The sequence below is a fragment of the Marmota monax genome, unplaced genomic scaffold (assembly GCF_021218885.2).
Source record: "Marmota monax isolate L192 unplaced genomic scaffold, Marmota_monax_Labrador192_F-V1.1 WCK01_AAM20220418_F8-fsc00111, whole genome shotgun sequence".
In the NCBI taxonomy this organism is placed as follows: Eukaryota; Metazoa; Chordata; class Mammalia; order Rodentia; family Sciuridae; genus Marmota; species Marmota monax.
Genome location: NW_026695067.1, coordinates 3918713 through 3931144, shown reverse-complemented (window position 1 = coordinate 3931144; position 12432 = coordinate 3918713). Strand labels below are relative to the sequence as shown.

The 12432-nt window shown below is 41.2% G+C and overlaps 1 protein-coding gene across 1 annotated transcript; it reads right to left on the bottom strand.

Annotated features, from left to right (window-relative positions):
• Positions 1 to 10193: 10193 nt before the first annotated feature.
• LOC124081727 (serine/arginine-rich splicing factor 6) lies at positions 10194 to 11832 on the bottom strand. Its single transcript, XM_046428057.1, has one exon. It carries the CDS (start codon positions 11695 to 11697, stop codon positions 10669 to 10671), a length of 1029 nt encoding a protein of 342 aa, XP_046284013.1. The 5' UTR covers positions 11698 to 11832; the 3' UTR covers positions 10194 to 10668.
• Positions 11833 to 12432: the final 600 nt, after the last annotated feature.

Sequence of the window (12432 nt, the reverse complement as noted above, 5' to 3'; positions counted from 1 at the left end):
ATAAGAAAATAGTAAAGGCCTTGTAGCTTTACCTGGGTGAAATCTCCATTGCAATGTTTAAAAACCCCACAGTCAAAAAATAAAACTGATCAGAAAAACATTAACCTAGGTTTGTATGAGCTCAAAAAATAAAAATAGAACCTTATGATGTGGAAAAATGCAATAATAAAATAGCTATTGAAAAAAGCATCCTGGTTAATCACTGTCGCAGATGTAAGAATGGCCAAGCTGGAGTTCTGGATATCAGCTGTTATGGATTTGAGTCAAATCATCTTCTTTTCGATCTGTAGAAATTGTTTTAGTTAATCTCTCTGGAATCCAAATCGGCTGCTGTTCTCCCTGTGGAAAAACACAAACAGACCCCCGACTCCAGACAATCACTGGGTCAGGACCTTTCCATTGTCCTGTTAGAATATCTTTCCAAAGTACTTTAGGCTTATGTACATTTTTTGGATACATATGCCTTTCCGCAGCACTAAGTCCTGATGAATCCAAATTTAAAAAGTTTAGAGTAAAAAGTGTTATTTTAAGTTTATCTTTGGGGGATATATACCCCCTTCCAATTCCCTCTTTTTGCTTTAATAAGTATGTTTTAATAGTTTGATGAGCTCTTTCAACTATGCCTTGTCCCTGTGGATTGTATGGGATTCCTGTTATATGAGTAATACCAAATGATGAGCAAAATTGTTTAAAAGAGGTAGAGGTATAGCCAGGACCATTATCGGTTTTTAACTGTTTAGGAACGCCCACAGTGGCAAAATTTTGTAAGCAATGAGCTATAACATCTTTAGTTTTTTCTCCGGCATGAAGGGAGCCCATCAAAAATCCGGAAGAAGTATCAACTGTAACATGTAAATATTTTAATTTTCCAAATTCTGGCAAGTGTGTGACGTCCATCTGCCAAATATGGTTAGGTATCAGTCCTCTAGGATTGACCCCAAGATTAACTTGTGGTAAAAATGTCACACAATTTTGACATTGTTTTATTATATGTCTGGCTTGTTCCTTAGTTATTTTAAAACGCTTTTGTAAAGTATTAGCATTAACATGAAACCTTTTATGAAAATTTGTAGCTTCTTCAAATGTAGAGAAAATATGTATGTCATGTGTAGTTTTATCTGCTAAATCATTGCCTAAACTAAGGGCTCCAGGCAATCCTGTATGTGCCCTAATATGTCCTATAAAGAATGGATCTTTTCTGTCCCAGATTAGACTTTGTATAGTGGAAAACAAAGAGAAAACAGTAGAAGAAGGGGAAATCCTACCAGCATCTTCAAGAGATACTATAGCATTAACTACATACTGACTATCAGAAAATAAATTAAATACAGAATCTTTAAACATCACAAAAGCTTGTAAAACTGCATTAAGCTCTACCTTTTGAGCTGATTGTTTGGGTACTAAAAATGTAAAAGTTTGATCAGGGGTAACTACTGCTGCTGTACCATTATTTGACCCATCAGTAAATATATTTGGAGCATTCATGATAGGTGTTTTTCTTGTCATTTTAGGAAAAACTACAGGATGCTTAGACCAAAAAGACAACAAAGGATTAGATGGTAAATGATTATCAAATGAAACATTAGATTTACACATGATTATTGCCCAAGTATTTAACTCATTAGCTAACTCATCAATTTGATCCATAGTATATGGAGTAATAATTTTATTGGGAGAAATTCCAAACACTCCCTTCGCTGCTTTTATTCCTTTGAGTATTAATTGTCCTACAGCCTCAGGATACCTAGTAAGAATAGTGTTAGGAGAATAAGATAAATGTATCCACAATAATGGACCTTCTTGCCAAAATACTCCTGTAGGAATATTTTTTGTTGGTAGTACAATAAATAATAAAGGCAAACTTATATCAATTCTATCCAAATGCATATTTTCCATATATGTTTCAATAATTTTTAATGCCTTTCTTGCTTTAGGAGTTAACATGCGGGGTGAATTTGGATCTGATGGACCTTTTAGAATATCAAATAAAGGTCCCAACTCTCCTGTTGGTATACCTAGATAAGGCCTTATCCAATTTATGTCTCCCAATAACTTTTGAAAGTCGTTAAGTGATTTGAGTTGATCTACTTGTATTTGAATTTTTGGTGGACGGACCATGGTTGAGGATAATAGAACTCCTAAATAATTAATTGGAAAATTTAATTGTACTTTATCTATTGCTATCTCTAGATTATAATTTTTTAATAAGTTTGTAAGTGTGGCATAACATTCCAGCAATATGTTTTTATGTTTATGTGCCAATAATACATCATCCATATAGTGAAATATTTGTAGTTCAGGATTTTGATTTCTAAGTGGCTGGATTGCTTTGTTAACATATGTTTGACACATAGTTGGACTGTTAGCCATGCCTTGAGGGAGTACTTTCCATTCATATCTCTGATCAGGACCTTCATGATTTAATGCAGGGATAGTAAATGCAAAACGTGGACTATCCTCGGGATGAATTGGAATTGAAAAAAAAACAATCTTTAATATCTATAGCTAAAACATGCCAGGTTTTTGGCAAAGCAGACAATTGAGGAATCCCTGATTGAGCAGGTCCCATAATAACCATCTCATTATTAATGGCTCTTAAATCTTGCAATAATCTCCATTTACCAGATTTCTTTTTGATGACAAAAATGGGAGTATTATGGGGAGATATGGAAGGTTGTATATGTCCTTCCGCTAATTGTTGTTTGACCAGATCATGGGCTACTTGTGTCTTTTCTTTAGTCAGGGGCCACTGAGGAACCCACACTGGTCTTTCTGATTTCCAAGTAATTTTGATTGTTTCAGTGGCCCTTTCTGAAAATCCAACCCATGTCTGTCTGTTCCTTGATCTATTTGTACTGGTGCTGCTATACCTTGCCCTTGTTTTCCTAATCTTTTTTCTTTCCTAAAGCCCTGTCTAGCCCTAGTAGTGGGCGCATTAGGATTGATGTTATTTGTTAACGTCAAACCTAATTGATCTAGGACATTTCGTCCCCATAAATTTATAGGAAGATGATCCAATACATATGGCTGTATAGTTCCTTCAAATCCTTCAGGATCCTTCCAATCTAATATCATAGAACTTCTATGGGGATTAGTCGCCACTCCTAGGCCTCGAAGCGTTTGAGTGGCTTGTTGTAATGGCCAATGTTTTGGCCATTCTTGACGAGATATGATGCTAAGGTCAGCTCCTGTGTCCAGTAGCCCATTAAACTCATGACCTTGAATATTTAGTTTTAGCATTGGGCGAGAATCTAAATTTAAAGACAACATAGCCCAATCTACACCTGTGGAGCCTAATCCCCTGGAACCTCTTTCTACACTATGACTAGGAAATTTATTATGTAGGCTGGGTATTATTAACAACTGTGCTATTCTATCTCCAGGTGAAATTACTGATATACCTCTTGGAGAACTAGCTATAATTTTTATTTCACCTACATAATCGGGATCAATTACCCCAGGACTTACCATAAGTCCTTTTAATGTAGATGAACTACGTCCCAGTAATAAGCCTACTGTTCCTTGGGGAAGAGGTCCTTTTACTCCTGTGGGAATGATTTGAACTCCCATCTCTGGAGTTAATACTGCTCTGGCAGAGGCGCAGATGTCCAACCCTGCGCTCCCTCGGGTTTGTCTGATGAGGGATTTAATGGACAATGTGTCCTGGGCACTAGCCTGATGGTGTTGCTGGGTTCCTCCACTGCCCCGTAGATTTGTGGTTGTGGGCCCCGGGGCATTGGGCCCCCCTGTCCGTTTTTTGGCAATGGAGCCTGATGCCTTTCTCCACGATATCTTGGATAAATACCTGGTCTTTGTCCGTTTTTTGATAAGGGAGTACCTTCTATGGTGGTTTGAGAACGGCATTCATTAGCCCAATGTCTCCCTTTACGGCATCGTGGGCAAATACCCGGTATTCTAATCCTTTGATACCTACTTTTGTTAAACCCTCCTCCTATGGGGCAATTCCTTTTAAAATGTCCTGTTTGTTCACAATCATAGCATGTTTTTGGCCTGGCATCTAAAGCCTGTTGTACTGCAGCTGCCAAGACTTGCCCTTGTTCATTAATATCTCTACATAATTTAATATATGTGTTTAAATCTTCATGTCTCCGTGGTCTAATAACCTCTCTGCAGCAACGATTTGCTTGGTCATAAGCCAGTTGTTTTATTAATGGCATTGCTTGTTCTGTATCCCCCAAAATTTTGGCAGCTGTTTGAATTAGCCTATCTACAAAGTCAGCGTAAGGTTCATTAGCTCTCTGTATTACCTTAGATAGCTGACCTTGTAAATCTCCATGTCCTTGTAAAGTCTTCCATGCCCTAACTGCGTCTGCAGCAATTTGTGCATATATAGCAGGATCATATTCAATTTGTTGCCGTTGACCCTCATAAGGTCCTTTTCCTAACAACATGTCTAGATTTCTTTGAGGGTAACCGGCTGCTGCATTTCGCCTAGCTGTCTCTGCGCAAAATTCCTCATTGGCAACCTTCCATAACAAATATTGTCCTCCATTTAGTACATATTTACACATGCTAGCCCAATCTGCTGGTGTCATGTCCAAGTTAGTAATGGACTCGACCATGCTTACCGTGAAGGGAGCTTGGGGACCACAGGTTGTTACAGCCTCCTTTAACTGCTTCACTGTTTTAAAATCTAAAGCACGGTGAATTCGCTGCCCTCCTGCCTGTTCAAGTACAGGGCATGCTAATCTTTGAGGTCCTGTCTCAGGATCCCATTTATCAACTACGGGGTTTGAGGGCCACTCAGCTGTCTCCATCGGTGGGGCTGTTGGTTGAATTACGCCCTCTTGTGATAAAACGGAGTTACTAACAGCCTCCTGTTGTGGCCTTTTTCCTAACAACCCCTTTTCCTTTAAATTTTCTTCCTCTATCTGACTAGCTCGAGAGACCTTCTCTTTTGCTTGATCTAAAATGTCTTTCTCCATGGTCTGAACCTCTAACAATTTACTTAACATCTTTTCGGTTTGTTTTTTACTAATTTCTAATCTACTATAAAGATAACGCAACCCAATAAGATAACTCAAAACAAAACCGAAACTGAATGAAACAAAAATGGAATAAAAAATCGTATCAATTTTCTCTTCCTCAGGGCCGACAAACTTCAAACCTTTAGTCAACCATTTTTTCCAGTTTGCCTGAGAAATTTCTAGGGATAGGCAGCTTGAAACAAAAACAAGATAAATCAAAACAATAACACATTGTTTTTTGAATTGGTCACCCATTCTTTCGCTCTTCCTCAGGGGCGAACAATTTCATTTACCTCTAAGCTTCAGAAGTTCCCTGCACGGGACGCCAAATGCCACAGTCTGGCTGGGCACAAATGCCGCAGTCTGGCTGGGCACACAATCACGAGCCACCACACAGCTTGTAGATTCAAACAGCAACTCTTTATTCCCGAACTCACACCAGCCGTCTACAATCACGTTCTGGGGAAATCCACGTTCTCTGCCCAAATCCACCTCCACTGGGCTTCTATCTCCAAAAAATATTGTCTAAATCCCGTGAGAACTCAAGGGGAACTCAGGCAGCAGGATACGCCCTATTCCCAGCAGGAATAATCTTAAACCTTAAACCTGGAACCTAAACTGGGAACGCCCTAAACACGATTATCTTAAACCAGGAACACCCTAATCCGCCTTGGTCCTTGAGCAAGGTCACCTACATTCAATGTCACTGCAACATGGGGTACGCTGGCAAGGAAATTGTCATACCTACTTGGCTAATGGCTCCCAGCAGGTTACTTGAACACAAGTATTGTGATAAAACAATAATCTGAAACCAAGATAGCGTGTACTGATAAATTTATACTAACAAAGAACAGGCAGTGTGACTTTTCACTTAATATTTTCAGACTGGGGTTGACCACAGGTAACTGAGACCATGAAAAGCCAAAACTGTAGGTAAATGGGGTCTGGAATGCAGTAACTGTCAAGAAAATGGAAGTTAAAGCTAGACATGTATATATGCCAAGAGCTTTCCTAACATTTACTGAAATAGTCCATCTCATTTTTGGAAAAATTAAATCCCAGATCCTAAGGTGACATGACTCCTTAGGCAAATGAGGGGCAAGTAGTCAGCAGGGTTGGAAGCTGCATTGGGTCCTAGGTCCCTTGCTTATTTCCTGGTTTCTCGGTTGTCCTCATCCTTTCCTCTTGGTTGCACCTGCAACAGGGGCCTGGGTGTTTACCAATGCAGACTAGTCTCCAAAGAGACCCTATACTCTAACCTAAAAACCCCCTGCTGCCCTGCTATTGATTAGGGGCTCTTTAGTGTGGCTACAGTGGTGAGGGCTTGACTGCCTATTTGTAACTGAGGTAGGGGCTAGCTCCTTGCTCTCCTGGCTTCCAGTTCAGGGGTAGGAAGCACATCATGCATATTCTGAGAGTACTGCAGGCATAGATGCTTTGAGGAACCAAGGCCTCCAGCAGTCTCCAAGGGTCTTTCTCTCACTGCAGTTGAATTAATCAAGTGACCCTTTGGGATACAATTACCCTAGGGCACGAAAAAAACCTAACTGAAATGGTAGCATCAAGAACCAACCTATCACCAAGTGGTGGCTTGCAAGGCTGAGGAAGGAGGATTTAAAGTTCAAAGATAGCCTCAGCAGCTTAGCAAGGGCCTAAGTAATTTAATGAGACTCTGTGTCAAAAAACAAAGGGCCAGGCATGCAGAGGCTCAGGATGTTGAGGCAGGAGGATGGCACATTCAAAGCCAAGCTCAGTAGCTTAACGAGACCCTAAAAAAAAAAAAAAAAAAGAATCTAGGAATGTGGCTCAATAGTTAAGCACACTGGTGTTCAGTCTCTGGTAACAAAACAAAACAAAAAAGCCAATTAACTTATTCCCAGGCAGAGTGGCACATGCCTATAATCATAGTGACTTGGTAGGCCAAGAGGATTCAAGGCTAGCCTCAGCAACTCAGTGAGGCCACATCTCAAAAAAGAACTGTGGATGTAGTTCAGTGGTAAAGCTCCCCTGGGTTTAATCCCTAGTACCAAAAACAAAACCAAAAAACCCTTATAGGTCATAGGCTATGGATGTAGCTCAGTAACGGTGCACTTGCCTAGCATGTGTGAGGCCCTGGGTTCAGTCCCCAAGTACCACCACCAAAACAAAACAAAAGCCTATAAACTGGATTCAGTACTATACACCTGTAATGCTAGCATCTTGAGGCAGAAGGATTGCAAGTTTAAGGCAACTTAGTGTGGCCCTTTCTCATAAAAGGGTTGAAGACGTGTTGTGGCTCAGTGGTAGTGTGCTTGCCTAGCACACGTGAGGCACTGAGTTCAATTCTCAGCACCACAGAAAAATAAATAAAATAAAGGTATTGTGTCCATCTACAACTAAAAAGCATTTTTATAAAAGGGGTTGGAGGGCTGGGATTGTGGCTCAGCGGTAGAGCGCTTACCTAGCACATGTAAGGCCCTGGGTTCGATCCTCAGCACCACATAAAAATAAGCAAAATAAAGATATTGTGTCCAACTACAAGTAAAAAATATTTTTTTAAAAAAAGCAAGGGGGGTTGGAAAAAAAGGTGGGTAGATGGAGAGTTGGGGCATGGTGAGAACCTGGTTAATTGGAATCCAGAGACAGTCCCAAAGTTTCATTTATATTGTTTTAACTTCCCTTGTCATGTTCATGTTACTTTTCCTCCCCCTCAGCAACCCCACTATAAATGGGGTTTATAAACTGCTGCCATTTTCTCACTGCTTATCATATGCAAGGATCTGTACTGGTAAGTACTGTACCACTGAGCCACACCCAAATCCTTTTAATTTTATTTTGAGATAGCGTCTCTGAGTTGCCAAAATTGGTCTGGAACTTGTGATCCTCCTGCTCTCAGCCTCCTGAGTTGCTGGGATTACAGGCATGTGCTACTGCACAGTCCGTCTGCCCTTTTAAATGGAGGTCTAGGTGAGTGGCCATGGGCTGGGACTGAAGAGCCCAGTTGTTTCCTGAAACAGACTACAGCTGAGAGGGCAATACATTGACCTGGCCCCATCTGCTAGAAGGGTGCTGAAGTGAGTGACAATCCCAGTTTTCCCTCTAAGGATCCACACTCAGAGTTATCATCTTGAGTAGAAATGTTCCTGGAAAAGATGCTAACTTCCCTGATGATTTTTCTGGAATTCTGGAAGTTTGACAGAATAAAACATTTGGGTCTGAAGTTTGTACTCCTGTTTGGCAGCCTGGATCCTTTCAAGGCTGTTGTGGTTGCTGCAGGCCAGGGCCAGCCTCCACACAGGCTGTGTCTAGAGCTTTTTCAACATGCTGGTCAGGTCCCACAGCTACTTCCCTGCTGCCTCCAGTTAAGACCTGACTCTTGGCAAAATATACCTGGCTTTCCATGATCTGGCCCCTACCTACCCTTCTAGCCCCACCCCTGACCGCATGCCAACACTCCAGGGTTCCCTGTCCTCTTGTCACACTGGACAACCTTGAACGGGCCATGTTGATTCTTTCCTCTTGCCTTTGAACGTGCTGCTGCTTTTATTGGAAAGACATTCCTCACCTGGCTGACTCCTACATGTGCCTCTAGAGGAACCTGGGTGCCTGCCACCTTTGGATGCCTTCACTGGCCAACTCAGGTTAGGTGATCCTTGACCAGGTTCTTCTTGTGCCTTTGATATTTATTATAATAAAATTGTAATTGTTAGTGTAGCTTTTGAACCCTAAAATTGGTTATCTCTTGGAGAGCAGTAGTTGTCTTGTTCCTTGAAGAACTCAGCAAGTCATTCCAAGCTTATTGTATTGACAAGAAAAGGTGTGTGTGTCTTGAGGGGGAGGCACATCCTTCTGCTTTCCAAGCAGCCTCAGAGCCATAAAAGCAAAGACTGATAAAATTCACTACAGAAATATATACAACTGGGCAAATATATTCAAATGCACTCAGCTACTCTAGAGGCTGAGGCAAAAGGATTGTGAGTTTGAGGTCAGGCTTAGCAACTTACTGAGAACTGTCTCAAACCAAAACAAAAACCTGAACATTTGCATAGAGCAATAATCAAATGGCCAACAACTGGGAAAGTTATCTGTAACTCTAATAACAAAGGGCTAATTCCCCTAATACTTAAAAGAACTCCACTACTTGGAAGGAGAGGCTGGAGAGTCTTCGGTTTAAGTTTAGCGTGGGAAATTTAGGGAGAACTTGTCTCAAAACACAAATAAAAGAGGGCTGGGAATGTAGCTTAGATGGTAGAGTACCACTGGGTTAAATCCTCAGTATTGCAAAAATGATTAACAAAGCAAAATCACTCCAATGCATTGATTAGAAAAATACCAAGATCACAAAAGAAAAGTAAGCCGAGGATAAAGAGTTCACATTAAAAACAACCAACCAACAAATACATTAAAAACAAACAAACAAAAAACTATTCAACCACATTCACAAAGAGCGTAGGACAAATCAAATCACATTGAAATGAAAGTTTTTACCTATCAGATGTAAGGAATGAGCACCCTCATACATTTCTGGTAGCAATGTAGATTGAAGCAACCTCTTCAATTTTTCTTAAAGAACAATCTACAAGTAGGTATCAAAATTACATATGCACCTTACCCTTTGATCCAGCAATTTCACCACTGGGATTTATCCCACAGATGTAGTCATATATATGATATTATTTCTGAATAGGCTATTTATTGCAGCATTGTCTCTGGTACTTTTAAAAGACTGGAAACACCCTCACTAATTAAAACAGATTAGAGTTCATTCATTCTCTGGAACACCACACAGCTACAAAAGAAAGTATTGAAGAGGCTCTTGATGTGCTGATTTGAGACTTCCAAGTATATTGTTAAACAGGAAAGGAAAGGTGCAGAACAATGGGTACTGCATGCTGCTTGTGTATAAAAAATGGTGGGGGAGGGGGGCAATCCTATTGGTTTGTATATGCAGCAAATAGCCATTGAAAAATGAGAAACAAGTCCAGTCTACTGTTTGTTCCTTGGCAGGAGAACTGGATGGTGGAAGAACAGTGGTGGGAAGCAGATTTCATCTTTTTTTTTTTTTTTTTTTTTTTTTTTTTTTTTTTGTTATCCAAACTGAATAATTTATTGCTGGTCTGAGGCTTGCCTTGTTTTACACTTTAGTAGAATTTACACTGTTTCCACAAATAGCAGATATCAACATTAAAGGAATTTGATAGTGACCTATTCAATAAGGCAATCATCTTGGTAGCAAACTTTTATTTAAATCTTACATAACTCAAGCTTTATAAAAAGCCAACATAATTGAAAATTGGATTCTCCCTCTAAAGCCTTAAGTATCCAAAGCTTGAAACGGTTAATTTAAAAATAAGCAAACAAATGAAACAACAAAAAAAAAACCCTGCAGCAGATCCTGCTGAAAATACTTAAAAAAAAAAATCTAAATGAGCTTAATCTTTACAAAAGTTATTTTAGCTCAAAAGCTATAAAATCAAAGTTATCTTAATTCTACAAAGAAGGGAGAGGGTCTTTGACTTCATGCCACCATTTTAGAACCTCATCTTTTTCATCAAATTTGGCCACAAATCAAATTTTTGTGTGCTCCTGCTCTCAGGAGATTCCTCTTGCAGAAGAGGCCAAGTATAAACATGGAAGAGTAACTGCCTAAGCAAGTAGGAAAGTGTTCCATAATAGTGTGCAAAGAATGTAGAGTTCTGGGTTAATCTCTGGAACTTGATCTGGACCTTGACCTTGAGCGAGATCTAGAACGGGATCTTGAAGTAGCTCTTTTTGGTGGAGGGGACACAGAACGAGCCTTTGAGGGTGGAACAGGAAGGGGTGAATTGGAACGAGACTGGCTCCTTGATCTGGATTTTGACTTTATATCACCTTTTCCATTTTCTTTGGGGGACCGAGATCGAGACCTGCTTCGGGACTTTTCATACTCATCCTTAGATCTGCTTCGAGAATGTGAATGGGAACCCCGATCAGACTTGGGCTTAGATTTGCTTTTTGATCTAGATTTCCTGCCTTTTGATCGAGAACGTGATCGACCTTTGCTCCGTGACCTGGATCGGGAGCGACTTTTTGAGACACTTCGAGATCTACTGCGGCTGCTCCTGCGACTCCTACTTCGTGACCTCCTTCTTGAACGTGACCTAGATCTGCTTCCAGAATAAGACCTCCTATGGCTTGCTCGTGGCTTATCTTCAATAAGTCTAATATTCCTGCCATTTATCTCTGTACCATCTAGTTTATCCAAAGCACGCTTCATGTCAGAGTAGGAGCGAAATTCAATTACACCTTCATTTGTACGTTCTTTGTGAGCATCTGCATATGTTACTTCACCTGCTTGCCGCATGAAATCCTTTAAATCTTGCCAACTGCAACGACTAGAAAGATTTTCTACAATAAGCCTGTACTCTGTACGAACAGGAGGTCCATATTTGTCTCTGCCAGAGGTTCTCCGACTGCTGTATCCACCTCCACCACTGCGGCTTCCGTAGCTGTAGCCGTCGCGATCGCGACGCGGGCCCCGGGCGTGCTCCACGATCACGCGCTCACCGCAGAGCTCCTTGCCGTTCAGCTCGTAAACGGCGTCGTCGGCGTCGCGGGAGTCCTCGAACTCCACGAAGCCGTACCCATTTTTGAGGTCTACTTCGAGGAGGCGGCCATAGCCGCTGAAAAAGCGCTGGATGTCCTTCTCCCGGACGTTGTAGCTCAGGCGTCCTATGTAGACGCGAGGCATGTCCGTGGTGGGCGAGGTCCCGAAGGCTGGCTGTCGGACGGCGGACAGCAAGGCAGTAGCCGCGGTGCGGGTGCGGGGACGGCGAGGGCCCGAACACGCGCCTCACACCGCAGCGGCGGCCGAGTCCAGCCACACAATGGTCCAGATTTCATCTTTTTAAAAATATTTTTTTAGTTGTCAGTGTACCTTTATTTTATTTTTATGCAGTGCTGAGAATAGAACCTAGTACCTCACACATGCTAGGCAAGCACTCTACCACTGAACTACAACCCCAGTCCAGATTTCATTTTTAAGTCTTAAGCCAGATGAATATATAATCAACCATAAAATTGATAAATACATTCATTTAAAAAAGGGTTCTTGCTGGGCACAGTGGCCTATGCCTGTGATGGGCTGAAGCAGGAGGACTGAAAGTTCCAGACCAGCCTAAGGAGAACCTGTCTAAAAAAAGAAAAGAGCAGAGGAGGGGGAGTTTGGGAAGTAGCAGAGTGGGAGAGTACCCCAGTTTAAAAACAACAATAAAAAAACAGCAGAGAGTAATGAAAAATGGGTGGGGGGACTTGAAGACTTGGTGGGGCAGCTCCAGATTTCCCATCAAGGTCTTTGGAGTAGAAAGGGGTCTGTTTTTCTTGTCGTGAATAATACAGCAGGAGGACTTTTGAGTTCCCTGTGTGCTCCTAATAAGGCTTTGAGGTCCTGACCTTAAACTTACCATTTTATGGGAAGATGACTCAA

Bases quoted from the DNA above. Each gene is read 5' to 3' on its own strand.
- LOC124081727 (XM_046428057.1), bottom strand. From the start codon at position 11,697: ATGCCTCGCGTCTACATAGGACGCCTGAGCTACAACGTCCGGGAGAAG.